This window comes from Hypoxylon fragiforme (genome assembly GCF_022984875.1).
Source record: "Hypoxylon fragiforme strain CBS 206.31 chromosome Unknown GGS25scaffold_6, whole genome shotgun sequence".
Lineage (NCBI taxonomy): Eukaryota > Fungi > Ascomycota > Sordariomycetes > Xylariales > Hypoxylaceae > Hypoxylon > Hypoxylon fragiforme.
In genome coordinates, this window is record NW_026054761.1 from 1 (window position 1) to 27,955 (window position 27,955).

Genomic DNA, 27,955 nt, shown 5'->3' on the forward strand with positions numbered 1-27,955 from the left:
CCTAACCCTAACCCTAACCCTAACCCTAACCCTAACCCTAACCCTAACCCTAACCCTAACCCTAACCCTAACCCTAACCCTAACCCTAACCCTAACCCTAACCCTAACCCTAACCCTAACCCTAACCCTAACCCTAACCCTAACCCTAACCCTAACCCTCGAATTCTTCGCATTTTGTAACGTCTACCTTAAATACTACCAAAGTACCGACAGATGTATCCCTACCTTCCCAGATTCACCACCTCAGTCCTTAGAATCGATTAAATCTACATCTTCTGCAAGCAAGGATGTTACATTGTCGACATTCGAAGATATAATTTGGCAAGAAATCATGACATTCTTCACATCGGAATCTCCCAGATCGGGTGCTCCAGTTGAAGTGGTCACACTCGTGGTGGTCTCGTAAGTTTTGCATAATGCGGCCAAGGTTCTCTCTCCGATCCGCCGGGGGAACATAGGGACCCCGATTGTTGGCATGGTTTCTATTTTCAATCTCCTCGGCGCGATTGAGAAGACGGTGCTCGTCCCAGTGGCGACAATCGCAGCTTTTCCATAGTTTACTACAAAGATAACAAAACTCCGAGCCGCACTTACAGCTAAAGAGATGAATGGTTAGCATCTCACTTACGACCCTATCTGTAATACTTACGTCATGTGAAAGCAGCCAGTTTCTAATTCAATCATTGAAAGGCATCCCGGGCATCGTTGCCATCTTTCTTCCTTCGCAATTTCAAGAACCTTTTGTAGATCTTCATCGTGGGGGCAGTCCCCAGAGTGCGAGGGCCCTTTGCAAGTAGTGCACGTCTGGTGGCCGCAATCAGCACAAGTTGCGATGCCAAGTTGGCAGTTATCCGGATGGATGAATGCGGAACATGTTCGTCGAGTGCAGTACGTCCGTTGCGGTGTTGCAAATTCCACAGCTTTGACGCGAAACTGGCGTACCAAATCCTCGGCGAGGAAGAGGAGATTCTGGTCGAGCGGGATGGGTTGTCGACAGCATCGTGGTGGAAAAAGTGTCTCATCGGACATCGCATTCTGGAATAGCTGTCCAAGACAATCGCGACAGTACTCGTGTCCACAGGTAGCTCGTGCTAGATTTGTGAAATGCGTCTTGTCGTCACAGGCTAGACATCTCCGCTTACGAGTCACGTTTTGGGACTTGCGAGAAGCAGCCCAGGAAGAGCATTCGGGTTGCCCTGCTGTTTCTGTGTTGGCGATCTCAACGCAACCCTCATCATCAGTCTTGTCATCGTCTATACCAGTGATATATATCGCGGACAGCTTGTCCAAAAGCTCTAACTCTGCGACTGACGGGTCGGCGTAATCGATTTCTGTCTCCGACACTTCTGAATTCTGTTGTTGGATTAATGTCGAAACTTCGTGGTCGTGGTGGGCCATCTGCTCTTCACGCTCAGATTGAATGAGGGCCTCAGAATCCATCTGGCAAGCCATCTGGATACTCTTTGTCATCCGATGATCAGACGTGAACATTGCTGCCTTTTCCAACTCCTCGGTGTAAAGCTGAATAGCTAAGTCTATATCTGCCAGGGTACCCTCAACTTGCTTGCCCTTACCCGACGATGTTGCGTGCTTGATGTCATCTAGTAAAAGACTAAGGATAAGGCTGGTGGTCTCATCGTCGATAGAAGACCAGTTAGAGACTGGAACTTCGAGTTTAGACATTGCGGAGATATTCCCAACCAATTTTTGGGTTCAAGGTTTCTGGCGAGGTTTCCTGTAGGGCAATAGGACGTTGATGGGCCTCTTCACGAAAAAAGGGGTACAGTGGTATTGAGGAAGAAGAAAGATTTAGCATGTATGAGGTTATGCTAATGGTTGGGATGGAAGTTGTAGTTCATGAGAATTCTATGGGATTGGAAAGTAGAATTGGGCGAGCAAACGGGAAATTCATTAATGCTACCCAACAATGCAAACGGGCTACCCAACAGGATATCACGTGGGGGGGGTCATTGATCTATGTTGATATTCAGTATATCACATGATCTTGTTCTGAAAATATTCGAATTTCCTGCTCATGAACCAACTATGAGCATCATCAACCAATAAAGTACCTACTCTATTAAGTTTTTATGTTACCATATGCAGATGTCGCTATGACCTTAGTTCCGACCTGGACCTTTTCATTCCAAAATGCTGTAATAATCTCGAGGCCAATGTCCTTGAACCGGCAGCCATGCAAAGTTACATCATGATCCCAAACGCCCAAATAACCCAAAAAAAGACTGTCTGATTTATTTTCTAGCGAAACAACACATGATGCTCGTCTTGCTTATAAACCACAAAAACCCAAGGAAACGGACCAGGGCAAGGACCGCCGTAGCAAAGAGGAGGAAGCGAAAGTATCCAGGTGTTCGAGTGGTAGCTGCTACCTAAATCACACAATTGATGTTAGCAAGACAAGATACTGTTGATTTCAAGGGAAGAGAGTATAGTCCATACCCCAACACCCAACGACTGAAAGTCGTCGCTGGTGACGAAAACAATTAATAGCATGTTTGATAATATCCACGAGATGACTAGACCGGTTCGGAAGGACTTGTACGAGTCTTCTGTGTCCTTCTTTTCCACAACCTCCTCTTCCTCGACAGGAGCAAGGGCTCGATAGACAGTCTTCGCAAACAGACTATCGATATCATTCTGTTCTCTCTCTACCTCCTCGATCACGGGGGCGTTGGTTTTTTCATCCTTGAGGACATGTACGGATGGCAGAGCTGCTGTCTCATCAGAGCCCTTAGTGCCCCATGAAACATCGTGCCAGTTGTTGAAGGCGTAAACCATGACGATATTGATGTAGGTAGATGCCAGGATGAGGTACTGGGGAAACGAGTGGAACATGTGCCATGGGTCTAGGTAAATGAATGAAGCTACGTAGTTGAGACCATAGATGGTGATGATGGCAATCAAAATGACACCAGCCACGCTTCCGGTACCGAACATGCTGTTGAAAAACGCGCCGGCACTCGAGGTGTCTATCTGATCGGCAATGGGTGTTCTCAGGGCACGGAAGACCAGGTAGAAAGACAGAACTATGATGTAAGCCTGTATCAAACCAAAAACAACGTAGGAGGCAACATAGGAGTGCCTAGACCCCTTGGGACGATTTCCGAGGGCGAGAATGAACTGGACGACGATGAAAACCAAGTAAATATCCTTAATTAGCGTATTCACGATGGGGGTTGCGATGTCACCAAACGGCCAGCCGCGATAGCCACTAGCTGGGACACCGGTACCGACGAGATCCATGATGACGACTGTGGTGAGCCAATATGACGCGATGGAGAACCAACTGAAAAGGATCTGGGCAAAGTTGTATAGGAACTGGATGTGCAGGAAGAACATCCGCACGATGTTGTGTCCGGACTTATAAAGTCGATTGAAGTGTATGAGAGAATATAACGATGCCGCAAAGGAGCCGTTCAGCCATCGTCGACGTTGACTGAGGAATTCGGCGGGACCTGTTCCACGTTCAGGGGTTAGCAGCCACTCCACTTTCGGGGAAATAAAGATCGCACGATGGCCGTTTTAGTATCACGTGAACCACCTCCCAGACATTGAAGTTTGAATAGAAAAGGAACCAAGCCACTTACCTTCAGGTACATCTGTTTCTCCCTTGGCGGCTTTGATATAGCTCAAATGCCACTTCTGTCCAGCCTTCGCGACCAGCTCGAAGCAGAGAATTCTATCTTCAGCAAGGAACATGTTCTTCTTAAAGATGTTCATGTTGTCTATGCCCTTTTTGCCCAATATCTTCGACAGCGTATGGTCGCCATGAAAATACTGATCCAAGGGGCGACCCATAATAGCCCGGAACCGGTAAGCGGAAAAGGCGCCTGGCAGGACTGTGACGTATCCGAACGAGCTCTCTAGGGGCTTGTCTAGCACATTGGAGATCTTGTATTCGAAATTTTGGATGGCCACGATGGGGTTAAGTAGCTTCTTACCACGTCTACCCAGCATAGCATGGATCTCTCCGCAGGCGCCGCCAAGATCCTTGTCGTTGTAGAAGCCCTCCCATAGAGCGAGCAGGGACCGAGGACTCGGCTTCGTTCCGGCGTCTATGAGGATCACGACTTCGGGATTCAGAATGCGGCCAAACGCGTTAAATAGCCAACGATGCGAGTTGATCTTCTTACTATTCTTTTGCTTAAGGCAGAATAGGAGCTGTACAGGGGGTAGGTTGGTAGGGTCATCAGGCTTGGGCAGGATAAGCTGTTGATCAGGGGTAATGGAGATCTGGCTCGTGAATTCGAAAATGTGGGCCACGGTTTCTTTCCCGTCGATGTCTTTCTTGACCACGCCATCCTGGTAGACGCCGATCGTTCCGAGAACGTCGAGCACACTCTTGTCTGCCTTCTCGATACCATCGAACACCAAACATACCACTATCTTCTGCCATGCTGGGCCGCTCTTACTCCAAAACGTCGATTTCTTGAGCTTCACTATATCGCGGACATTCTGCATCACTCCATGCATCGTTCTGGCGAAGAGAATCTTGTCTTCGTTGTAGTATGTGATAGCGATCACAAGTTCGGTATGTCGATTATACATACGCGGACGCAGATCATATCCGTTCATAAGCGTGAAGTCGTTAGGGTCGCAAGTGGCAGCGGTGTATCGCATCGTCCTAAACTCCTCGCCATCTCGATACTGAGCTTCGGTGGCATTTCGAATGGGAGTGGGGACGGGATACTCGGTGCTCAGAACGGAACCTTGGAGGCCCTGTGCAAGCTTTATTTTCCTCGTGTTGCGCCGCCGGAGACCTCCTGCTCCATTGGAGTTATCAAAAGGGGCTTGCTGTCGCTCCGTCCAGGTTTCAAGCTCGTTGTAGGTAGACGGAGGCCTACCGTACCCAAAACCGCCGGCAAACTGGGCTTGCTCTAAATCATCAGCGGCGTGGGTTACACTCCGCGAGGGAGGTAAATGATATACCCCTTGATGGGCAGTCTCGCCACTGTATTCGGATGTGGGGGAGGAGATAGGCCGATCGAGTCTATCGGGGTCGTAGCCGTGAATTTGTGGGTCATGTAGGGAATAAGGACGGTCGCCGTACGCTTCATGCTCGGGAAAGTTAAGGCGTTCCTTTTAAGTTTAATATTAGAGACGCTGTTCAAAGTTATACATACAAACGAGATAGACTGAAGGTCAGACATACGGTTGATTCCCCGGGAGGGATATCCCGTAATTCGTACCCCCTAGAGTAGGGTTGGCTGTTTCCTGAGTCCATCTTATGTTCTCATTCCAGTAGCTAGTAATTTTTTTCTAAATCGATATTTGTTGCAGTGGGCCGTATCAAGCTATAGATCGGTAGGTTGACAAAAGTGAAGCCACAAATGGGTATGATTACACCTTGTATTTGGCCGCAAACACGATTTTACATCACAACAGAACTGGTGAATGAATTTACTTGGAGAAAAAGATATCTAAAGACCAAAGTGATGAATAGCAAAAAGCAACGCCGGGAAAAGCTGAGTAATACGAGAAACAAGACGTCAAAGGCGAATTGAAATAGGACATATGGCACCACAATCAGCATTACTAAATAAAGAAATCTGGGTCTTTAAGTGTACAGCCCAATCGCGCATTTCTTTATGCTAGTCACTCGGGGTTCTTTACGTCCCTTACTTCAAGCTATGCTGCCTGCGGGATTTCTTACTTACATAGGTACATATGTATGTATATACGCCTACATGTAGGTCCTACATGTACATACATACCTACATACCATGAATGTCGAGAATAACGTCATCGTGTGTGTACCCACCGGGAGTGAGTCCAAGGCATTACATTAGTCGGCCTTTTTCGTCCGGATCTTAGTAGTTCGTATAGCTGAGGCGGAGTGCCGGCTGCTTAAAGTCTTGGCTGCCGGGCGAGTTGGGTTGGCTTGAGCACTGTGGCTTATAGCAAACCTCCATAATCTGTACAGTTTATACGAGAAAAGAGAGTGGGACTTATTTATGCGCTTGTCCGTCCATCGTTCCCGATGCTACCTAACCCTAGTGAGTAGTAGGTACCTAAGCAGCTAAGGTAGTGTTCCACTGCACTGGAAATCCTACATGGTCGATTCTGTCAGCTCTGTTGTGGTAGGTACCTAGCCACTTTGAAGTCAACAGGTTACTCTGTGTGTGAATGCTAAGTAGGTACCTATGTAAAATAATAATGTTTACATATATGTATTTCCTTCTCACAACCTCATTTTAGAAACATGAAAGAAAAACAGAGTGAAAAGAAAAACCAATAGTTGATCTAAGCTAAATGATTCTGATTCGTTTAAAACTTCTCCCCCCCAAGCTTGGAACTAACCTTGAAAAATATACGATTTTCATGCTTGGCAGTCTTTAAGCACAAAATTGAAACATAAATAGCCTATCTAAATAGTTGACCAACTACGCGATGTTTTTGTATGCCTAACAATGCAGAACCTAGGAGTTACGCTACTATCCAGGTGCATGTACAGTGGGTGGCATTAAGTTTGAAACTTTTTTTTGTATTACAAGGTGCTGCTGAGCCACAATATTTACATACTAACCCATATGGGCTAGCTTTAAAAGTCCGCCACATTTGCAACTACTTACCCAACAACACCTGCCACACCGGATGGTGCCCAGCTTATTGAATAATCAATCCGTTTCAAATCAAATAACTTTTCGAAAGTAGCATTAATAAACATGTAATTAATGGAATAATATATATATCTAGCTCAGAAGCATTTTGAATTTTGTTGCACTATATTGCGACAAGATTTGCTCCATCTATTCAAATAAAAGAAAATACTCAAAGGAGATGGTGATGCTGAAGGTAGTCACGTGATAAATGTACCGTGGCTGCTTTTCATGTCAAGCGCTAGCCACTATTGAGCTAGACTGTGTCCAAAACCGGTCTAGCGGCTTAGTGCTACTTTGCTGTACAGAAAAAAGTTTCAAACTTAATGCCACCCACTGTACATATGTATGTGTGTGTGAAAATATTAATAGGATAAAGATCCATATGGGAAGATGTTTCTGGGTGCGGATTGATCTCCAGTGTGTCAATAGTACATTTGCCAAGCCCTTCACAGCCATGGTTCTCCTGAATCTCGCACGATCGCCGCCACGGCATCATGGCATTAAATAACATATTCCAATCCACCATCAACAAAATCAATAGTTTTCCTCTTGCCGAGCATCAGATCTATATTCCCTTCCATTCTACTTGATATTTTTGTCGATATTGAAAATAAAAACAATCATCACTATGGCCACTCAAACCACCTCAACTGCCGTCCCGACGACTTCGGCGGTGTGTACTAATCTCTACGATATTCCTTCTAGAGATGCCGTCTGCGCGATGCCCTACGCCGACAACTATATCAACATGATGTCCGAATGTTGCGAGGATGCGGATGTGGTCAGCTACTATAACAACTGCGGTCTTTACTGTCTGGCTGTAGACCAGACCGTAGCGGACCTTACCGACTGCCTTTACGACAAAGGTGCTAAGTGGCAGGACGTGTTTTGCAGAGGAAACACCACAGCGACAGCTACGGCAACCGGCGCAGGGGAAATTGACGCGAGCGCGTCGGCAAGCGTTATTTCATCCGATAGCGCGACGAAGACTGGCGACAGCAACAGCGATGATGATGATAGTTCCAGCACAGCCACGCCTGGTGCCGCCCCGCTCACCAAACCCCAAACCACGACGACTGTCTTAGGATTCGCTATCGGGGCTTTGCTCTTCTCGGCCACTGCATTCGGTGCTATTCAGATTTGATATCGCATTTGGTTTAATACTGTTGCAGGGCAAACTGCAACCAAACGGAAGGAAGAAGGATGGAAGACTGCTTGCTTTACTCCATACTATGATGGCGGAGTGCTAATATATGGCAGGCTTAGTGGAGCCATGGTCCATAAGACACATGGCTCCTCAGGCACCTGCAACGAATACCTATCTACGTATTATAATTCCTTTTCTTCTTTCGATATTCGCAATTATATCACGGGGGTGGATGAGATGGAGGACGTCAAAAAGCAAATTCGATATACATAACTACATTTTCATCTACTTCATGTTTTACTTCTATGCAGCTCTAAGACAATCTAGCCGCTTTTTTAAATAGTCACATCTTTTATACAAAGCCACCGCCAACAAATAGTACTTGGCCAACGCAATAAGATGAGCTGTGCTTGATTGTTGTGAACAAAAGCAATGAAGCAGGTTTAAAAGCTTGAATCTGGTGACTGTAATACTAGTATAGATGGAGTAGAAGTAACTAATGGATCCCATTAAAAAAAAAATACATTTAGCTTATGTGATAGCTAGCTGCCTGAGCCCGGTCCATCCGCCCCATCTTACTCCCATGACTTCCGAGGGCTGTATCGTAGATCCATACCTCCACTACAACGGGGATCCGGGGTGAGCAGCAGGGGCAATTAACGATCGAAAATTTCATGAAGACTGGATGTGGCGGAGCTATTTATTCGGTGCCGCGTGGGTCACGCCTCGGTTTTAGGTGTTATGTACATAGTAAGTAGCAATATTCTCGCGGTCAACAATACAAAATAATCACGATCCACTTCGGTTGCCTGACCTTCACCAGTTAGCTCAGCCTTATAATATAAACTAGGTTAGATTGCCTAGGTACCTAGGTTAAGTTTCAACAACGTTGCTATTCCCACATTATCAGACTACACATCACATCATCGCAAAATGTTCTCCGTATTCCTGCAGCCCGGCTTAACCAATACCCTCTATGCTGGATTAGTAAGTTTGCGAATCGCTGGAATTATTTATGATTAGAGAACAAATTTGAAATACATCTTTGTCGCATTAGCTATGGTTTACAAGGTGTGCATGTCTCTATCTGACCATGGAAATACGGAGTTGAGTTTATGAGAACCTAAGTACTGACTTATCAACAGCGCCTTCTACCAATTCAGGTTCAATGAACCCCGTCTTATGGACCGCACCTCACGTCGCAGGCAGTCTCCCCACACCAGCGTAAATCAACCGTTCCTTTCAGGCGACTCGTGGCACCATGACATCCTAGCTTACCTAGGGGGTATGAACTCGTCGCTAGCGGCCCTTGCCGCGCCCCGACTGTATGCTCTATGGCAGCCGTCGTCTGTGCTGGTGGGCGGGATAGAGCGCTGGATGTGACGGCCCTAATCTTCCTCGGCGTGGCGAACAGCTCCCCGGCGGTGCTCAATTTCACGCGTAGCCGGAACAGCGACCGTTTGGTCATGGGTAGGGGGTTCGATAGGATTACCGTCTTGGACGCTGTGTTCACGGCAGCTTTTGCGAGGCTCTAAGAGATATAATTATGTGCCTATTTACTCAGCGTTGGTAATCCCTCCAAAAAATATGCCTAACTTATCAGGTAATGAGAGTGAAAATGAGCTCAGTTACTACATGGGGTACTTAATGCATCGTCAGCAGTAGGGTTAAAGAAATACCACGTAAACTGCCTATACATGACAATTCTGCTTCCTCGCCTCAAATATCTCCACGATCTCGATTCCAGCTGGCTCTTTCTGCGACGCTCTCAACTCCGCATAATCCCATTCCGTCATAATAGTGTCATGCTTCTCTATTGTATCATCCGCCCCATGATCCAGCAGCCACTTCACCGCATTCTGGCCAGCAGAATCTGCTGCTGCTACCCAGTGAAGGGCAGTCCTGCCATCCATTCCGCGCGCGTTGATATCCGTACCCGTTTCGACCAGCACCTGTATGCACTCCGGCTTGTCCCAGCTAGCTGGCGAGTGAATGGGCAGACACCCATTGCCCAGTGCAAGCGAGGCATCAGCCGAGAGCTCACAGACTAGCGCCCGCACTACCTCACTCCTGCCTTTCCTCCCTGAGGCGATGTGGAATGCCGTCCAGCCGTCCTTCACCTGCTCGCTGACGTTAGCCCCGTGCTTGGCTTACGCGCGAACTATGTCCACCGAGCCGGAGCGGGCCACAACCATGATGGGCGGCTCCTCTTGGCTCTTCAAGCAACAGCAACGGTGGACATCCGCGCCGGCTTCTAGCAGCGCCTCCACAACCGCCACAATATTGCGCCTGCAGGCTTCGGCAAGCACGGTAACGGATTCGCCGTATCGCCCACCAACAGTGCGCTTACCGACAGCGTTCACATCAGCCCCCGCTTCGACTAAACACTTGATCACCTCCACGTGCCCAGCCCTCGCGGCTTCAAAGAGTGCAGGCGGTGCGAAGAAGCCCACGCCATCTTGGCTAATATCGGCACCGGCCTCCATGACCCGGCGGACCATATCGATGTCTCCGCGCTTAGCCGCAATGGAAAGAGGGCCGGTGGAGAAGGCGGGACCGCACAAGTTCACGTTTGCGCCGTGGTCGAGCAGCCAGTCGACTATTTTCCGGTCGGACTTCGCGACGGCGGCTTGGATGGCACTCCCGGAGACGATGACGTCGTCGCTGATGTACGGGCAGCTTGGACCCACAGGCAGGTTAATGTCAGCGCCGGCGCCCACGATGTATTGCAGCAGCTCCATGTCATCGCCCCGCAGGGCTGCTTGCACAGGGCCGCCATCGCAGCCGTCGCCGCACGTGAGCGAGGCGCCGTGGTCAACTAGCGTCTTGGCGATCGCTTTGTTGCCGTGATAGCAGGCGATCTGCAGTGCGGGCCCCATCCGCCCGTTGGCGTTAACGTCGGCGCCGTTCTGGAGGAGGAGGTCGACGATCGAGGCATGCCCTCCCATAGCGGCGCTATCTAGTGCGTACGTGCACAGCTCACGGTTTGCCGACCTTGCATTGACGTCCGCTCCTTTCTCAATCAAGTACTTAGCTATAGACAAATGGCCCTCGAAGCAAGCTTGCACCAGGGCTGATCTAGGTATCCTTGTGAAGCAACCGTGCAGGTCGGTCTCTGTCTTAGCGCCTTGCGATAGCAGATCCATCACCAAGTCCTTGTACCCTAAGGCTGACGCGAAATACATCACGACATCTGGGACATAGGGAATGAAGACTCCTAGAAGCTTAGGGTCTTGGGGGGGTCGCCGCTTTTGCCGAACTCGAAGACCTCAAACAATGTAGCCAGTATTGGTCTCTCGGAGGCCTTGGGAAACATCAGTGCGACACACTCCTTATAACCCCGTTTCGAGGCTGCTTCCACTGGATTCATGTCCCTAGGCTTAAAATGGTACTGGTCTGGGTCCGCACCCGCCCCCGCTCCCATCAGCAGGCGAATGATTTCAACGTGGTTTTGACGAGCAGCCTCTGTCAGCGCTGGCCCGTAGCTCAATAAAAACTGTTCGGGTCCGCACCGTGTTCTAGCAGCAGTGCCACGACATCGGCGTGGCCGGCAGCTGATGCTGCTATGATGTAGTTGCGGCATAACCATTCTACGTAAGTGTCTACCCCGTCTTTTACATTCGCGCCTGCTTTGAGCAAGGCCTTGACAGTTCCGAGATGTCCCTTAGATGCCGCTACCCGTAGGCAGGATCCATAGCCATGATTCTCATCGTCAGGGTCTACGCCCGCTTCAAGCAGCGCGGACACAATGGGCTGTAGGTCTTGGAAGCAGGCACTGTACAAGGGGGACAAGAACTTCTCGCGCTTGAGATCCGGTTTTCGCCAGGGTCGGTTAGGGTCAAACAATCTACACGAGTTCTTGTAAGGCTGTGCTTCGCCGCCGTTCTGCAACAGCTTCATAGATAGCCCTTCTAGAATAGAATCTTGTTGCGCTCGTTGATAATACAAAGTCCTTGATGCAGCTGCATGACGTGCTGAAAACCGGTTCTTCAACAATTCCGAAGTAAGTTTCTCTTTGAGATTTGGGAGGTATGCAAGTAATACCTGGGCTGCATGGGAATATAGTTGCGCTTCCCTTATGAATGGACACCTCTGTGTCTGAAAAACCTCAGACAGAAGGTATTCTTTCACGGTATAATGAGCCAGGCCTAGCTCAGTATACTCGATTATTTCCCCATTCGTTCCTAGTCGGCGTATCACTGTCGTATTAATGGGGGTTGCGCATGTAGCTATAATGTCCATCTCGTCAGGCATTCAAAGATCCTCGTCAAAACAAGGGGCTACCTCCGCCTCGAAATCAATTGCCAGAATGTCTATAGCTTCTTCCAGCAAGATCGGTTTGGATTATATGGCAAATAACAGCAGAATTAATATGGCATAGTCCCAATAACATTCGTCGGTGGAAAGAAGTGTTAAGCTGTATGTTTCCGATAGTGTCTTTGGAAGGGTTTTGGGTGCTTTCTTCACGCCTCTGATTGTCACGCATTTTCCGAGGATGGATAATTGGCAATCAACCCATCGCAACATCCCACCCGCCCCATTCGTGAGAGTGTTTTGAATCTTGTTCCGTAGGCTGATGGGCCATTTCCGAAGCTTTGGGTGCTTGACTACCTGTTCTTGAATAAATGTCTTGATGTCACCATCCACGATTTCGCTTTTTGCTTCCACACTTGCTGTGGCCCTCGAGTCTAATAGACCAGAAATTCCAGGCGTCGCTCTACTACTGATGAAGATTCGCAAGCCGTTGATGTCCCACGAGAAGATAGTATCCAGGATTTCAAGTAGTTCATCTTGGTCTATACACTCATCAAGGGCGTCGATCACCAAGACAGTCTCCTTGATCTCTTCCAGAATCCCGTGTAGTGTTTTGAGTAGATCTTCGACTGTTGGCTGAGGAATACCATCATAATAAATCAACGTTCGGTTAGTCCGGCAGCACGTGTTGTAGAAGTATTTCTCTGCGCAAGTTTCCAAAGCACTCTGTGGCTCCTCGTAACAAATCAATAGCTGTGAGATCAAAAAACGTAACATTGGGATAGGCCTTGAAACTGCGACACTGCTGAAGTCAAAATGATAATATACCAGTGCCGTAGACCTTGCTTGTGATGAATCATGATGCCGGGCGTGTTCGATGACGGCAGAGCTAAGAACGCTTTTGCCATAACCTGGGATACCATAAATCCAAAGAGACGATGTGCCAGACTAAGTCCAAGTTGTGAACTCTTCGCTAATCAACAGCCAAGAGCCCGTATCTTTGGCGCGTTTTCTGCAAAGCTCGTTATGTCTGGGAGACGGATCGGGGCGTCGAGCCACTCAAGTATGGTTTGAAGTCTTTCTTGAAGTCTTTCTTGCTTCGTCGAAATCTTATCGCTTTGGGAGTCGATTATCGTCTGTTTAAGGTCTTCCGTATTCTTCCGGATTTCGACGATGGAGAAAGCAGTATCTGCTAATAGGCTAAATTCAAGGACACCCTTCATCCGGTGGACTGCCTCAAGATCTTTCACGAGATCCTTTTCCCGCAATGGCCATACCAGTGGATGTTCCAATCGGCGCCATTTGTTAATTGGAGTGCGTAGGCGCTCTTCCAGTTTTCTAAACCCTTCTTCATAGCCTATCAATGAATTACCGCTTGCACTTATCTCCTTCAGCAGGGGTAGATGATAGCCATCGTCCGCCTCTAGTATATGAAGGAATTGCTCAATAACATCACACAACGATTGCACTTCTCGTTGCAGCCTAATGATTTCTTTTTTCGCATCTTAAACCGTTTGCTGATAGTCATAACATAGCGATATAATTCCGCCGCTTATTTGTACCATGGCTATTAAGCTAGCTACGGTGCTCAAAGGGTCTGCCATTGTTGTCGTATGAATAATAAGATGATGAATTAAAAAGGGAAAGCGATTCGAGTGTACACCTCAGTGATATATAGTGCCTACCGAGTGCCTGGTAGCTGCCTGGTAGCTGCCTGGTAGCTGCCTAAGGCTGGAGGTGCTATATATATCTCTACATTGGCAGCCTTGATGGGGTAGCATCAACGAAAGTTTCTGCATATTAGTCTCCCACGTCTTCGTGGTAGTGTCAGTGAGTTCTCTCCATGCGCCAGGTAGGTACTATGGTTTAAAACCAAGGCGTATATTTATATCTATGGACTCTTTCACGAAGCATTAACTTCTCATTTCCACGACTCAAGTATTTCCCCCCCAACCCCTGAAAGTACCTTACCTAGAATCTTCAGCACGATACAATAGGGCCCCAACTTGGAGAATGGCACAATGCGTTATTTATAGCAAATAGCATATACAGACTACATACATATATAATAGGTCCAATGTAATAGTAGCTAGGCCCCTAAGAATTAGCGTCCATGATGTATGTAGGTGATATCGAGGGGAGAGGATGAAGAAACACAGCAACATTCCCTGACTTCATTTCTTATTGAAAGCATTATGCATGTGTCACATGGTATTCAGTGTGGCAAGCCAATAATGGCAAGAAGATCTCCAGGTCTTAGAAAGAGCGTTGTTACATCATTACCACCATACGTTCACGGGGGCTATTGCTACTAGGTACCTATCTATTATGTATTGTGCAAAGCGGGACTTATCATATGAAGTAAAATATGAAATGTTGCTAATCTTAGGGAAGAAGACTCGGATACTAGATAAGACACCTCGTCGATTGTTCTATGTATGAGTGATACACACGAATGAAAAGAGCTGGGTTAAGTATAAGCAATTCATGATCTCGGTATAAAGATTTATATCCGACACAGTGATGAGTGTAAGCCTGTTAGATCTTAGGCATTACATCACGGCTTGCTAGTATATTGTCTCGGGGTCTTAATTGACTCAGCCCTACATTAAAGCCACCTTCCCGCCGTTAGTTACACTAGGTTGCGTGGTTAATTTGCCTTAAGGGACGTAGATAGAGGGACATGGACATGATCCCTTCATATTATGGCTTGTAAGTTGTGTAATGGCACAGCATTTGGCCATTGACAAGGCGCCGTTAGGATGGTTAATTCCCTTTAAAGTTCCTTGATTTGATAGATCGGGGAATAGTGTAGCATAGGTACAAAAGTACGAGGATTCTATTTCTTATATATCTAAATCCGAAAGGACTATATATTAGATAACTTTACGGAACTTGAAGGGGAATATGAATCCCCAGCTCATTGAGAAATGTCTTCTGAGTACGGAGACTCCACGAATCATAACGCGGCAGGCCTCACCGCGGTTATTGGTTGTGTCGTTTTCATCGGTTTTCTTGTTACCACGCGAGTGTATTCCAAAGTGTTCTGTTCGAAACAGATTCATTTCGAAGACGGTATATTCCTTCATACTTGGAAATTCAATGCTTAGTACTAACCTGTCTATAGTTCTAGCATTTGCTACCCTTGTAAGCTTACCCCCCTATGGTTAATACGGCACTCTTGTGTACAGTCAGAAACTCATCGGAAACTTCTAACAAATGGATTCAAAATAGGGTCCTTACATTGGCTACACTTGTATCCTCATCTACTATATTAAGTTTTATGGATTATATACGAATGAGCTCGATGCGAAGTCTACGTCGGATGTTCTATATGTACGTACGTGCACTCATTTACGATGAGATCATACAGACCTTCTAATATCCAGGCTTTTAGATGGTTAACATTGGTTCCAACCTGTCCCAAGTAATAACGATGGTCATGAAGGTTTGCATTCTAAAGGAATGGACCAGAATATTCGTACCATGTCCATCCAGAAATTCGGTTTGGTGGATATGTCACGGCCTTGCTGGCTTGAACGTAATATTCTATTCCACAATGATTGTGGTACTCAACCTTAGTTGCGTCCCATATGCTAGAATATGGGACAAAAGTATCCCTGGGAGATGCATTGGCTATACGCACCCATGGATCAGCGGGCCGATCATCAACCTGGTCTCCGATATTGCGATTGTGGCTCTCCCACAAGGAATCATTTGGCGCCTGCGAATATCTATGAAGAGTAAAATAAGAGTCGCCCTAATTTTCTTCTTTGGTGTGAAGTACGTATCAGATTTACCTGCATTCTGTTGTAGATCTTGACCCTCACCATGCTAATGTTGGTTCATATGATAGTGTCTGTGCCTGCGCAGTCGGGTCACTTAACGAGGGTATCAAGCTAGTTCGGGGTATTAGCCACAACGATGTCTACAGTCGTTTCACAATATCACTTTGGATATACGTTGAAATGACTTTCACCATCGTTTCCTTTTGCTTGACTGCCGCCCCAAAGGCCTTCCGGGATATTTCACTCAAAATACTAAAGTTGGCTCCGCTATGGAAATCAGAGAAGGGGCTAGAGAACGGTTCAAAGAAGAAGATGGAATCTCAATGGCTCATTGAGCACCCTCAGTCATTAGCAATAAGGGCAAAGTATCATGAGGTTGATGAAACCACTTTCGGACTTACTGGTATCGCATTAATAACACGGCCCACGACTACCATCACCGCGTCAAGGTCGGAACATTGTTTGGAATCTCAGCATCTAGCAAATACTGGGATTCTACGCACAACACATGTGGAAATCAAGGAAGAATTACATACGCTCAACAACTCAGATGTAGATGAAAGTGGTCCAGTACATCCCCCAGCAGTCTTTTTTTCAATAGCGAAGTCATTATGAGCCTTTTTGTGTTGGCATCCTCTTTTCCCGTTTCTTGGCTGCTGCTTAGCTGTAACGTAACGATAGTTATAGGGATTTCACATTTATTTGTTTATAAAAACCCCCTGATACCAGATGTATTTACCAAGCACAGTAAGATTAAGGACTTTGATAGTGATAGGACGTGATAAGATTGGCACCTAAAGTTTTGTTAATATAAATATCACAGGCAGGTAGATTCTACGAGCCGGTGTTAATCATGAGCAAGTCGAGAATCACGATATGTTAACGCGTAAGCAAAAATCTTATGCAGGGAAGAAAATCACCTACCCTAAGCAGCCTACATCCTTCACATGGCTCCAAGTACTTATTTAACACTTTACTCCATTTAGTTACACGGTGGATGGCTGCAAGCACTGTACGATGCATACTGTATAGTTAGGTGACTTCCGCAGGATAACTAGTTAACTACATAGTACTTTATATTATAGTGATTTAAGAATGATGGCACTCCAGCCCCATGGACTTCAAAAAGCCAAAAATATTCAACCTGATTGGTGGCAGTTTAATGGGATCCATCGCGATAAATGAGGCGCAGTTATAAATTAATGTAAATGACCTGATAAGAGAAGATAACTATGTGTAGATATGTAGGTAGGTACTGTGTAAATAGGTTAGGGAAAGGGGGGGGTACAAAAGGACAGGCTTTCCGCCTTGCAGATCAACTACCCAAACACAACTGACAGTTACATAGGCAACTTTACCTCGTCAATCATTTTAATGAAATCAAATTGACAGAAATAACTAATACGCGCTGCCTTACCGCTACATAAATCTCGATTTCCTCCGACATGAAACAGAAACACTACTAGGTACTACCTATATCATATTCTATGTATAGGTATCATCCATACTAGGTAGGTACCTAGTACTAGGTACTATTCAGACATTCTGCCCTGCGTGGACTCCGTGGAGTCTCTCACTGTCGTCCTTCATCAGGGACCAGGCAGCAATATAGTGGATACGGGACTATTTTAGCTGCCTGCACCCTCTTAAGCCATGAGACGTCACCCTGACCTACGCGCTAACATACCGCAAACGCGGTACAACCGGCCATGGCCGGAATGGGCGCACCCCGCGATGAACGGAGCGTTTGCGATCGCCACACTCATCTTAGGCATTCTATCCTTCATCCAAAAGCCGTATTTCTATATCATGTGGATAGTGATTGTCGTCAGTTGCATTGTTTCGGTAAGTCTCACTCTCTTTGACCCTGAGACTACGTTCGAGAGTCGCAAGATCATGCCTAATGGGGAGGTGGTGACGGTGCGAAGGCGGATTGTTGGCTTTAGAAAGTGCGAGAGAATAGTGGGTGTTACGGGGAACTACGGAGTAAGGTGGGATGAATATAGGTACGAAGAGGCATATATTCGGGTTTGACTAACCACTACATATTGCCTTCAGGCAAAAGGGTCTTTAGCTGAAAAGGGAAAAAAGAGAAAATTTATCAAATTCGGTTTGTGAAAATGGGATGGCGCAAAAGAACCACGATAGATGGACGACACATTAATCTCACTTACTTACTCTGCTTGTCCTGCACCCAATGTTTTCCTAATCCAATAAAACCCCAAGCCAATAACCCACACAACAATAACCACTAGAGCAAGCACCGGCGCGAAGAAGGCTCCTCTGATGACCACAAACCCGCTTACGATGGCGAAGACTATTGGAACAAGAATGAATGGCTTATACGGCCGGCGTAGGTCTGGCTCACGGTACCTTAGAACGATGGCGCCTGAGACGGTTAGGAAGAAAAACGAGTATTCGCCCAAGCCATTAAAGGTCAGAAGCGCGCGGAAGTTTCCAAGAAGGATGTACAGGGCAGATAGGATAGCTGAAAGCAATATGGCGTTAATTGGAGCATCAGATTTAGCTGCACAGGGAGGACTGGGCATTTCATCAGGGGATGATGGCTCCTCTTCCTCTTCCGCTTCTGTCCTCGGCTTCAATCCAATGTAACCGACTGAGGCGAAAAAGCGGGGGAACCAGTTTGAGTTTGCTGCTGCGACCGCCATGCGACCGGCGACAAATGAGTTACCGAGGAGGGAACCTGCGACAACTAGACAGATGAGTATCGCGGCCACTATACCGAATCCGCGACCTAGGAGACGAGTAATCGCAGTCTTCGTCATGTTTGGTTAGTAAGGATGGCACATCAGTATTGTGTCATAGCTAGGGCAAGGATACTTACCACAGCTACACTATCAGTGGTTGAGACAACGTCCCATGGCAGCAAAATGTAATAGGCGGCATTGGCAGTGATGAAGCAGAGTATGATGGTGGGGACAGCGGTGTTGATGGCGAGCGGCAGCTGACGGGCCGGTGAACGAAGTTCGGCTGAGATGTAGATTGCCTGTATGAATTTGTTAGAGTATCGTACACTGGACAGCTCAGGTAGGGGTGGCGGCTTACTTTATCCCACCCCGAGTAAGCCCATAAAGCCCCGTATAGCGCCGCGGAGTAGTGACCAAGTATTTCCCACTCGCCTAGTTTGTTCCAGTCGGTTTTGCTTCCATCGGGATTGATGACTTCCCGATTCCCAAACCATGACTTCTGGAACCAATCTCTTCCACCGATATCTCTCTGCGGGTCTGTAGCCTGGAGTATAGCGACTACTATGCCTGCTAATACTAGGGCGGCGATGGTGATGAATTTCGTGATGACGAAAAAGTTGTTTAGTCGGGTGCTGGCTTTAGTGCTGATAGAATTGGCGACGCTGATGACGACAAGAATAAGAATGGAGAAGAGCTTATGCTCAATATTCCCCGCCTGATCTGTCACTCCTATCGCAGAGTATATGCTCTCTACAAATACAATGCTGAGGATGGCGAGCGTAGCCGGCATGACCGCCACAATCCATGTCCAAGCGGCCAAAAAGCCAAAAACATCGCCAAAAATGTACTGGAGATATGGCTGCACACCACCTTTGGTAATTGATCTTAGTACTAACATTTCACATCTCATTTGATTCTGCAAGTGGTTATGAGAATTTGCATATCACTCACCCTCTCCGGGAATCGCAGTTCCCAACTCGGCCATTGTCGATGCACCCGTCCAAGCGAGGACACCGCCAATCAGCCAAACAACCAGAGCAGAACCAGGTGACGGCACATTCGTGTCTATAGAGCCAGGAGATGTGAATATGCCGCTTCCAATGACAATGCTAATGACGATGGCGAAAGCTTCCAGGGCACCGAGGTTTTTGATAAAAGTGCCTCCATCCTGGGCCGGGGTTGATAGCAGCGGGGGAGCATTCTCCGTTCCGTTTCCATTTTCGTCTCGAGCTCGTGACCGGCGTTGATCAGCGAGGAGAGGCCTTGCAGCGTCGTCCTCTTCTATGTCCAAAGACGTTGACATTCCCGGGATTGATAGACCGATATAGTTTCAAAGAAAACCCGAAAATAGCATGGAAAGTGATGATAAAGAAAGAAGGTTAAAATTGAAGCGGAGTTACTAGGTAGTTACCTAGGTTAGGTACCCTAGGTATGTATGCATCTATCGATCACGCAATCTGGTTAGATAAATACCTAACATAGGTAACGAACGGCCTAGTGGGGGAAATGAGGCGGGGCAATTATTTAAGATCTGACCTACTGGACATTAACTTGACCTCCCTTTTTACCGGCTATGAAGCATCATCTTTTCATACATACACGTTGTGAACGAACTTCAAGTATCATATACCTTCAATGTTGCCGATAACACACATCTAATCAGCAATCCCAGGTATAAATGGTTCAAAATCGACAATGAAGATGGGTTGGGTGATAGAACCATTTCAACTCTATATTCTATATGCCTTACGCGTACCCTATCCCAGGTATGTAGTATCATGTATGTAATTTACTCCAAATTTTGTTACAACGACCAGCCATTCCCCCACCAAAAAAGACACCCTAAGGAAATTCCAAAGATAAAGAAAGGTTAATACAAAAGATTGTCCACTACGAACTATTCAAGAAAGCCAGACATCTTCCAAGCCGACACATAAGACCGTACCACCTCATCGCTCACTGGCCCTTGCCTAGCCATAGTTTCAGAGTCTGCACTTGATCTTTCCGTGTCTAAGATGATGCCGCCACAGGCCATGCGCTCAAAGTGGCTTTCGAGAAAGCCGATGACACGAGCCGCCGGATTCTCCTTTTCGGAGAGAGGAGACTGGCGAACCCGTTTGACCCAGTCCTGGAAAGGAATGATGCCATGGGACGGTATTTCGAGGGCGGCTGCGAGAACTGCTGACATGTTCTTCCACGGCTGGCCGACGGGGTTATCGATGTGATACACCTGAGCCACCTCCGCCGTATCATTGCGGTCGTCAAGTCTTAATAGGTCGACCATGACGCCCGCGCTTCGATCGACAGGCAACCAGTGTAGCACCCCTTGAAGGTCAGGAAATGCCTTGAGCGCCTGCGCGCTTTTTACTAGGAAAGGAAAGTGTTCGACGGGATTCCAGACACCGCTGGCGGTCGAGCCGGAGATCTGTCCCGGCCGTGCTACCGAAGCTCGGAAGAACTGTGGGTAGCGACGGAGTGTCTCGGCAAGCATGCGTTCGCACACCCACTTGCCTTCGTTGTAGCCACTAGGTATCACCGAGGCCATAGGAACGGGCTGCTCTAGTACGTTGGGTCCGTCCGAAAAGCCGACCACGCCGATGGAGGAGACGAGTTGGAAACCAACCTTGTGCAGGTTGGTAGTTGTTGCCATGTCACGTGCCAGGTCCAGCAGGTTACGCATCACTCTAATCTGAATCTCGTAAGCCTTGAGTGGCCGTGTGCCGCTCATCGGCCATGCGTTGTGGATGATATGGGTGCCGTGTTGCGCCAGCCAGGCGTACTCCTCGACGGAAAGACCGAGCTTGGGCTTAGAGGTGTCAGTGTCGTACACCCGCAGCTTCCCGCGTGCGACGGGGGACAGCTTGATGCCTCTAGAAACCAGGGCATCTACCTGTCGCTCTTCCGCTGACACATTGCTGACGGGACGGTTCATACACACGACATTCGCGACATCTGCCCGCATGGCGAGGGCCTGAACGAGGTGTGACCCGAGGCTGCCCGATGCGCCTGTCACAACTACCGTGGCTCCCTTATGGTTGTGGGTGGTGGTGGTACGGCCCGCCTCGGGTAGGTCCGACTCCCATCCTGTCGTGTAGGCAGCCACCAGGCGCTTCGCCTCTGCCTCACGTGCCGCCACATCGCCCCTATTAAGCACTTTCGCCTCTACGGCAGATGGATCAGTTGTTGTGGGGACCGGACCTAACGGAGAGCTTGGAACTAACCTCTTGGCGGTGCTGAAATCTGACGCGTCGTCTGGAGTAGAGATATCAGAGGCTGTGTCATTGACCCACACCATACTATCACCCTCCCCAGAGACAGCGGAGTCATAGTCACTCTCATTGTCCTCGCTGATATCCTGTTCCTCCTCGTCATCCTGTTCCCCACCAAGGTCTCCTCCGGCTCTAGCCAAAGCATTCGATACGCATGCAATGAACTGGCGAAGGTTTGTGGCTTCCATCTGCTCGGCCTGGTCGAGTGTGCATTTGAAGGTATTTTCTACCTCGCGTGCCAGCTCCATACCCATCAGCGAGTCGATGCCTAGATCAGCCATCTCGCTATCTAGTGTCATGTCGCTAGCATCGATACCGGAAACGTTGGCGACTACATTGCGCACTTCCTCTGTGATATCGATCTTGCCGGGAGCCTTTGCCTTCCCCTTCCTGCTACTGGGCCTTGAAACCTTTGCCTCTGGGCGGGGGGGCTTGGCCTGAACAGGCGCGGAAACGGCGGGAACAGCGGGGGCAGACGATGGTGCAGAGGCTGCAGTGCCCCTTAGCACCGACTTATCCGCTGTGAACCTCGCTAGGATCTTACCCATCGTGGCCTTGGCGACTCGAGCATACTTGAGACCCATGATGACCTCATCCAGGGCCCCCGTCTCGGCATCGAATATGTAAACGTCCGTCACAAAGGCCTTGTCAGACATGCGTGCGTGGCGCGCAAGCACATGCCAGACACCGGGGCCGTTCTCGCGCCCATCAGTTACGGTCTCGGTCTTGGGCGAGCGCATCGTCAGCTCGAGGCCGGTGGCGACGTACATGTCGCTCGCCGGGAGGTCGGTCAACAAGTTCACATACATGCCGGCGACCTGACCGAATGAGTCGGCCTTGGGGACATCGAGCCAGGTATCACCACTGTGTCGTTTGTGCACGACTCCGGCGCTTTCACCCTCGCGGCCTATCACGGACTTCACGCCCTGGTAGACGGAGCCGAAAATGACGACTGGTTCGAAGGCCCGGTACACGTTGCGACCCTGCAGCGCCTCCACGCCCTCATCATTGGGTCCCAGTTTAAGGATGGATTGGCACTGCGCGTGGCTGACGGCGCGTTCGTAACGGCCGAACTCCTGGACGTAAGACTGCTCGGTGGGCGAGCACAGCTGGACGCGACCTTCGGCGTGCTTCTCCGTGATGGGTGCCGTGGTGGAATCACCCCCGCTGTGAATGGTGAAGTACCACTCAGTCTCGGTATGATTGACAGCCTTCAGATCTATGTAGCGGACGCGCGTGGAGTCAGCGCATATGGGCGAATGACTGATCATGTCACGCACCACCGCCGAGTACCCGCTAGATCGGCAGTCTGGGTTCAGGTTAAAAGCAGTCTCGATGGCAATGTCAATCTCGAGCGTGGCGGGGCACATCGGTGCCGTCTCGGCGATGACGTGGGTTGAGAACAGACGCTGGTACTTATCTGACGCGGTATTGATACGGAACCGCGCGGTCTTCGGCTGCTTCTTGTTCCCCTGAAAGCCGACGAAGGTCCATATGGGTAGAGTCCTGGGGTCTTCGATTTCCGGCCCCGGTGCTCCTCCACCCAACAGCAGCCCACTGCCTTCCGAGGCGATCAGGTCCTGGGCAGCCTTGAGGACTATCTCCTTAGGCGATTTCAGCTCGAGCCAATGCCGCGACTTCTCGAACTGATACGGTGGGAGGAGGAGCTGCGCGTAGTCGTTTGTCTGAAAACGATGGTGTGGCCAAAAAGACACGCGCAGACCTTGTTTCCAAAGGGCCACAGTTGCGTCCGTGAGTCCGTCCAATCCTTTCTTGGTATTTGTAATGGACACGGACTGGAAGTGAAGGGTGTCAGAAGCCTTGGTGGCTGCTTGGGCATGTGCGCGGGATGCCATGACAGTGATGGTCGAGTTGGAACCTGCCTCAAGGAAGATGGCTTCCGGGTGCTTCTTGGTGAGGCGCTGTACGGCGTGATCGAAGAAGACTGGTTGGCGCATATGAGACCCGACAAAACTCCAGTCTACCTTAGCGGTCGAATCGCCATGCTCGGTGGCTCGTTCGATCGGAATGGCCGCGTCATTAAAGGTCAATTTCTTACCGAGCTCGCCTAGGCGGCCCATAAGGCCCTCCACTAGAGTGGAGTGGAAGGCATTGGTGACATTTAGACGCTTACTCTTTATTCCCTCAACCAAGTTGCTCTTCTCAGCTAACGCTTTGGCGAAAGCGTCAATGCCTTGTGACGACCCAGCAACAGTGAAGCTGCGGCGACCATTGTAGCAGGCGATGCCTGCCGACCCGTCCGATCGGAGGTTAGACTCCTTCAGAACATCGTGCACAACTGCCTCGTCAGCCTCGACAGCTATCATGGCACCCGAATCAGGTCCCCAGGCATCCCGCACCAGCCTGGCTCGGCCAGCGATTAATTTCACGGTGTCTTCCAAGCTCAATACGCCCGAGATGCAGAGAGCTGTAATCTCGCCAAAGCTGTGGCCTACAACAGATACAACCTTGTCAATGAGCCCACAATCTATCCAGCTCTTAGCGGAGGCGTACTGCATAGCGAAGAGGCAGGTCTGGAGCTTGACTACATCCTTTATAGGCTCAGACGAGAATATGTCGGGATAGATACCATCCAGGCCTTGGGACATGATGGCAGCGTTGCAATGGTCCAGGTGATGGCGTAAAACGGCCACGCCTTCGTACAATGCGAGATCTAGCCCCACAAAGGTCGACACCTGACCACCAAAGCACAAGACGACGGGTCTCTCGGACTTTACTGGGGCAATGCCGATGCTGGCAGCTGTGCCCGTGGTAGCTGAGGCTGTCTGAGAAAGCTTGTCTTGTAGATCCATCAATGAAGAGCAGCTGAAGATCAGCCCTTGAGGCAAGCCGGGGTTTGACTGTCGCTTCATGTTGAAAGACACATCCGCGAGAGTCGCTTGTCCATCTACGGACCCAGCATGTGCTTGTAGATAAGGAACTAGTACAGTGCTGTAAGCTGCAATGCTGCGGGCGTCGAATCCTGAAATCCAGAAGGGGAATCGAGCTATCGAAGCCGATGAGCCGGTCAATAGGGTTCTAGTAGGCTGGTGAGTCGTGTGGGAAACCACCACGCTCGAATTGTTTCCGCAGGCACCGTAGTTGTTGATGAGAGCGACCTTTCGGCTCTCTTTCCAGGGCCGTAACTCGGTCACCACCTCCATCATGTCTGATGGCTTCGCGTGGATATGAGGGTTCATTTTGTTGAAGCTAGCTTGTGGAGGGATGAAGTTTTCTCTCATCATGGTGAGGACCTTGATCAAGGAAACGATGCCTGATGCACCTTCGGTGTGGCCAACGTTGCCCTTGACTGAGCCAACGGGCACAACGGTATGGCGCAAGGGGCCAGCCACCGCCATGCGAATGCTTTCGTACTCGGCAGGGTCTCCGACGGGGGTGCCAGTGCCGTGGCACTCGACTAACGAAATCTCATGCGGCTCCACGCGGGCCTTGCGGATCACGTCATTGAATAGTGTTGATAGCGAAGGTACATTAGGGACAAACAGTGGCGTGGAGTTGAAGTTCTGGTTGACACCGGTAGCGCGGATAGTTCCCAGGACCATGTTGCCGTCGGCCATGGCGGTAGAGAGCTTCTTCAAGAACACGTAGGCGATGCCATCACCACGGCAGTAACCGTCAGCGTCGGTATCGAAAGGCTTGCACTGTCCCGTCGGGCTAATAAAGCTACCGGCAGCGAGGTTTTGTGTCCATTGCAAATTGGTCAAGACATTAACACCGCCGCAAAGCGCGGCCGGGACTTCGCCCGAGAGCAGATCTCGGCAGGCTGTGTGAAGTGCCACAGTGGATGATGAGCAGGCGGTATCAACCGTCAACGCAGGCCCGGTCCAACCAAAATAATGCGACAATCGGCCGGGGATGAAACTCCTCAAGCCTCCAGTTGCAGTGAAGGCGCTAGTCGGGTGACAGCCAATGTTGATCTCGTACTCAAAAGAGCAGAGACCCACGTAAACTCCTACGTGCTTCCGTCTTTGGTGCTCAGACGGGCTGGTAGTTGCTAATTCGTTGAAATATCCCGATTGTTCAACTGCCTGATACGCCCCTTGCAGCGAGAGTCGGCCTTGCGGGTCTATGGCCATTGACTCGCGTGGACTGCGCTTGAAGAACTTGTGGTCAAAAGCATCTGGGTCTTGCATAAAGTTGCCATACCACTTTCTCTTGGGGTCAGCATCGGCATCGTCGCGGTACAACATGTCGTGAACCATACGTTCACGTGTGATCACTTGGTGCTGCGACTCTCCGGTTTTGAGCATCTCCGCGAATGATTCTAGGTCTTCTCCACCCGCCGTCTTTATAGACATGCCCACTATCGCAATCACTTCGTCTGGGTTTAGTTCCGGCTTCGCTTCCGGCTTGGCACCGAGTTTGCTCGATTCAGTGCGCTGACCTTGCACGATAACCTTTGAACTGTTACCAATGTTGTTGCTGGCGCGTATTTTGGCTGCGGATGCGAGAGACTTATTTACATAGTCCTCAACATCCTCAAAATGCACCTGCTTAGAGCCGAAACGACTCACAGCGGTGGCCGGCACGGGGCGGTCAAGACCAAAGGCAATAAGCGAGACATCCTCCCCGTTCATGGACAGTTTCGAGACGGTACTAGACCAGCTTAATTGATTTGCCAATATCGATCGCAACACGATGCCAATCAAGTCGACTTCTTTACCCGAGATGGGCTTCCCTTGGGGGTGGTCAAGGTAAGTGGGCAACGCCAGACCGGCAGCATCGGGGAACTCTAGCTCAGGCATCGCGTGGCATATGTCGATAATAGCGTTGGTGTGGCGTTCCCGTTCCGCACCAGGCGTGTGAAGCTTGCCCTTGAAGGCGAGCGGTATCGTGGTGACACCTGCTGCCCGTAGCTGTCTGATCAGTCTGGTCGCGAGGCGCTCCGAAGTCGTCACAGTGGCCCGAGACTCGTCGAAGAGCACGGAGACGTAGGAATCAGGAGACATTGATCCAACAATGCGTGCCATATCTTGGCCCTGCTTAGGTGTTCTCCAAGCTGTGGCCAACGAGACGGATCGTCCTTTGCCTTGGCCCTTGCTCCACTCATCACAGGCGCCTACAAGGGCCGCCATCATAACTCCGATGCGTAGAGCTGCAGCACCATACTTCTCGAATTCCAGTCGGTTGTGGGAGCTTGCCACAGCTACGGCGGCGATCATTCCAGCACAGAAACCCACTGTCTCTACATGGTTGCTTCCGCCGGACTCATGCAGGCGCACCAACTCTGCTTGTGGGTCTTCTACAGCTCCAGTCGCGTCGTTGAATCGGAACTCTAGATACCGCCAATATTGGTCAAGCTGAATAGCGATCATCATGAAACCGATCCAGATATCCGGAATCTCCGCATCGGGGGCTATCGAATCGCCGGCCGCTGTTCCATTTCGGAGCCACGATTCGAAATCAGCGAGTAGACGGGCACCTTGCATCGTCCCGGCCATCTCTGGGATCTTCTCTATGACAGCTTCCCAGTATCGTGGTAAGTCGGCCAGGGTATCTAGCATCCATTTTGCGTTTGGCCCGTTCAAGATTTGCCGTACATGCTTCTCTAGGGTTTTCTTGGTTTGTGGCCCGATGTGTCCTCCAAAAACAAAGCTCTTCGCCTTGCGCGTGTTTAAGGCAGGTAGAGTAGTAGTCGTCATTGTTACTCAATGTCGTGAAAAGGTAAGTATCTAGATAAGTAGGTAAGGTGGTAAGGAGGTAAGGAGGTAAGGATATAATGATATAATGAGGTAAGTAAGTAAATATTGTAATACAGTAATCTAGGGAAAGCCAACTGGCGTAGCGAATGAGAAATTGTTTAACGGCGTGGGCACATAGTAGTCTAGTCTAGAATGGAAGTGATAGTGATAGTGATGTGAAGAACATCTAAGGGAGGTTGTGCCAATACTTGTTGTAACCTGATTCTCGTGGGCTGGCCAAGGTCGACTTGATATATGATGGAGGCTACAAGCGATATCTGGAGCAATTCGCTATCTATGGAACGGCATACCCGCGGCAATGATTTGACAAAACGGCTATAGTTCAGCCTAGAACGTGGCGTCCTCTGCGTCCTGACAACATTCATCATTTCATCGTGATAGTCAACTCCGTCGTGATAATCCATTTTGTTGTGATAATCATTCGCGGTAATTTCACCCCGAAG

The 27,955-nt window shown here is 49.1% G+C and overlaps 9 protein-coding genes across 9 annotated transcripts; 4 read left to right on the forward strand and 5 right to left on the reverse strand.

Moving 5' to 3' along the window:
- Positions 1–139: 139 nt before the first annotated feature.
- Positions 140–1,890, reverse strand: GGS25DRAFT_306332 (uncharacterized protein). Its single transcript, XM_049257689.1, has 2 exons — positions 650–1,890; positions 140–596 (listed from the first exon to the last, which is right to left on the reverse strand). The coding sequence occupies exons 1-2, from the start codon at positions 1,681–1,683 to the stop codon at positions 251–253; spliced, it is 1,380 nt and encodes a 459-aa protein (XP_049115197.1). The 5' UTR covers positions 1,684–1,890; the 3' UTR covers positions 140–250.
- Position 1,891: 1 nt separating this feature from the next.
- GGS25DRAFT_306341 (glycosyltransferase family 2 protein) lies at positions 1,892–5,377 on the reverse strand. The gene is made up of 4 exons (XM_049257690.1): positions 5,174–5,377; positions 3,609–5,100; positions 2,461–3,476; positions 1,892–2,390 (listed from the first exon to the last, which is right to left on the reverse strand). The coding sequence occupies exons 1-4, from the start codon at positions 5,243–5,245 to the stop codon at positions 2,253–2,255; spliced, it is 2,718 nt and encodes a 905-aa protein (XP_049115198.1). The 5' UTR covers positions 5,246–5,377; the 3' UTR covers positions 1,892–2,252.
- A 1,747-nt stretch (positions 5,378–7,124) lies between these two features.
- Positions 7,125–7,963, forward strand: GGS25DRAFT_306465 (uncharacterized protein). Its single transcript, XM_049257694.1, has 2 exons — positions 7,125–7,826; positions 7,913–7,963. Exon 1 carries the CDS (start codon positions 7,252–7,254, stop codon positions 7,765–7,767), a length of 516 nt encoding a protein of 171 aa, XP_049115199.1. The 5' UTR covers positions 7,125–7,251; the 3' UTR covers positions 7,768–7,826; positions 7,913–7,963.
- On the forward strand, positions 7,793–8,182 carry GGS25DRAFT_306436 (uncharacterized protein). The gene has a single exon (XM_049257693.1). The coding sequence runs from the start codon at positions 7,877–7,879 to the stop codon at positions 8,111–8,113; it is 237 nt and encodes a 78-aa protein (XP_049115200.1). The 5' UTR covers positions 7,793–7,876; the 3' UTR covers positions 8,114–8,182.
- Positions 8,183–9,871: 1,689 nt separating this feature from the next.
- Positions 9,872–11,106, reverse strand: GGS25DRAFT_306431 (ankyrin repeat-containing domain protein). The gene has a single exon (XM_049257692.1). It carries the CDS (start codon positions 10,953–10,955, stop codon positions 9,921–9,923), a length of 1,035 nt encoding a protein of 344 aa, XP_049115201.1. The 5' UTR covers positions 10,956–11,106; the 3' UTR covers positions 9,872–9,920.
- On the reverse strand, positions 11,106–11,746 carry GGS25DRAFT_306410 (ankyrin repeat-containing domain protein). The gene has a single exon (XM_049257691.1). It carries the CDS (start codon positions 11,668–11,670, stop codon positions 11,257–11,259), a length of 414 nt encoding a protein of 137 aa, XP_049115202.1. The 5' UTR covers positions 11,671–11,746; the 3' UTR covers positions 11,106–11,256.
- Positions 11,747–14,954: 3,208 nt separating this feature from the next.
- GGS25DRAFT_522324 (uncharacterized protein) lies at positions 14,955–16,427 on the forward strand (the record flags this gene model as incomplete). Its single annotated transcript, XM_049264210.1, has 5 exons — positions 14,955–15,099; positions 15,152–15,171; positions 15,259–15,360; positions 15,422–15,807; positions 15,881–16,427. The coding sequence occupies 5 exons, from the start codon at positions 14,955–14,957 to the stop codon at positions 16,425–16,427; spliced, it is 1,200 nt and encodes a 399-aa protein (XP_049115203.1).
- A 571-nt stretch (positions 16,428–16,998) lies between these two features.
- Positions 16,999–17,992, forward strand: GGS25DRAFT_306572 (uncharacterized protein). Its single transcript, XM_049257695.1, has 2 exons — positions 16,999–17,803; positions 17,871–17,992. Exons 1-2 carry the CDS (start codon positions 17,466–17,468, stop codon positions 17,884–17,886), a joined length of 354 nt encoding a protein of 117 aa, XP_049115204.1. The 5' UTR covers positions 16,999–17,465; the 3' UTR covers positions 17,887–17,992.
- On the reverse strand, positions 17,987–27,452 carry GGS25DRAFT_522326 (putative polyketide synthase; the record flags this gene model as incomplete). The annotated part of the gene is made up of 5 exons (XM_049264211.1): positions 17,987–18,589; positions 18,658–18,819; positions 18,879–19,390; positions 19,472–19,796; positions 20,466–27,452. The coding sequence occupies 5 exons, from the start codon at positions 27,450–27,452 to the stop codon at positions 17,987–17,989; spliced, it is 8,589 nt and encodes a 2,862-aa protein (XP_049115205.1).
- Positions 27,453–27,955: the final 503 nt, after the last annotated feature.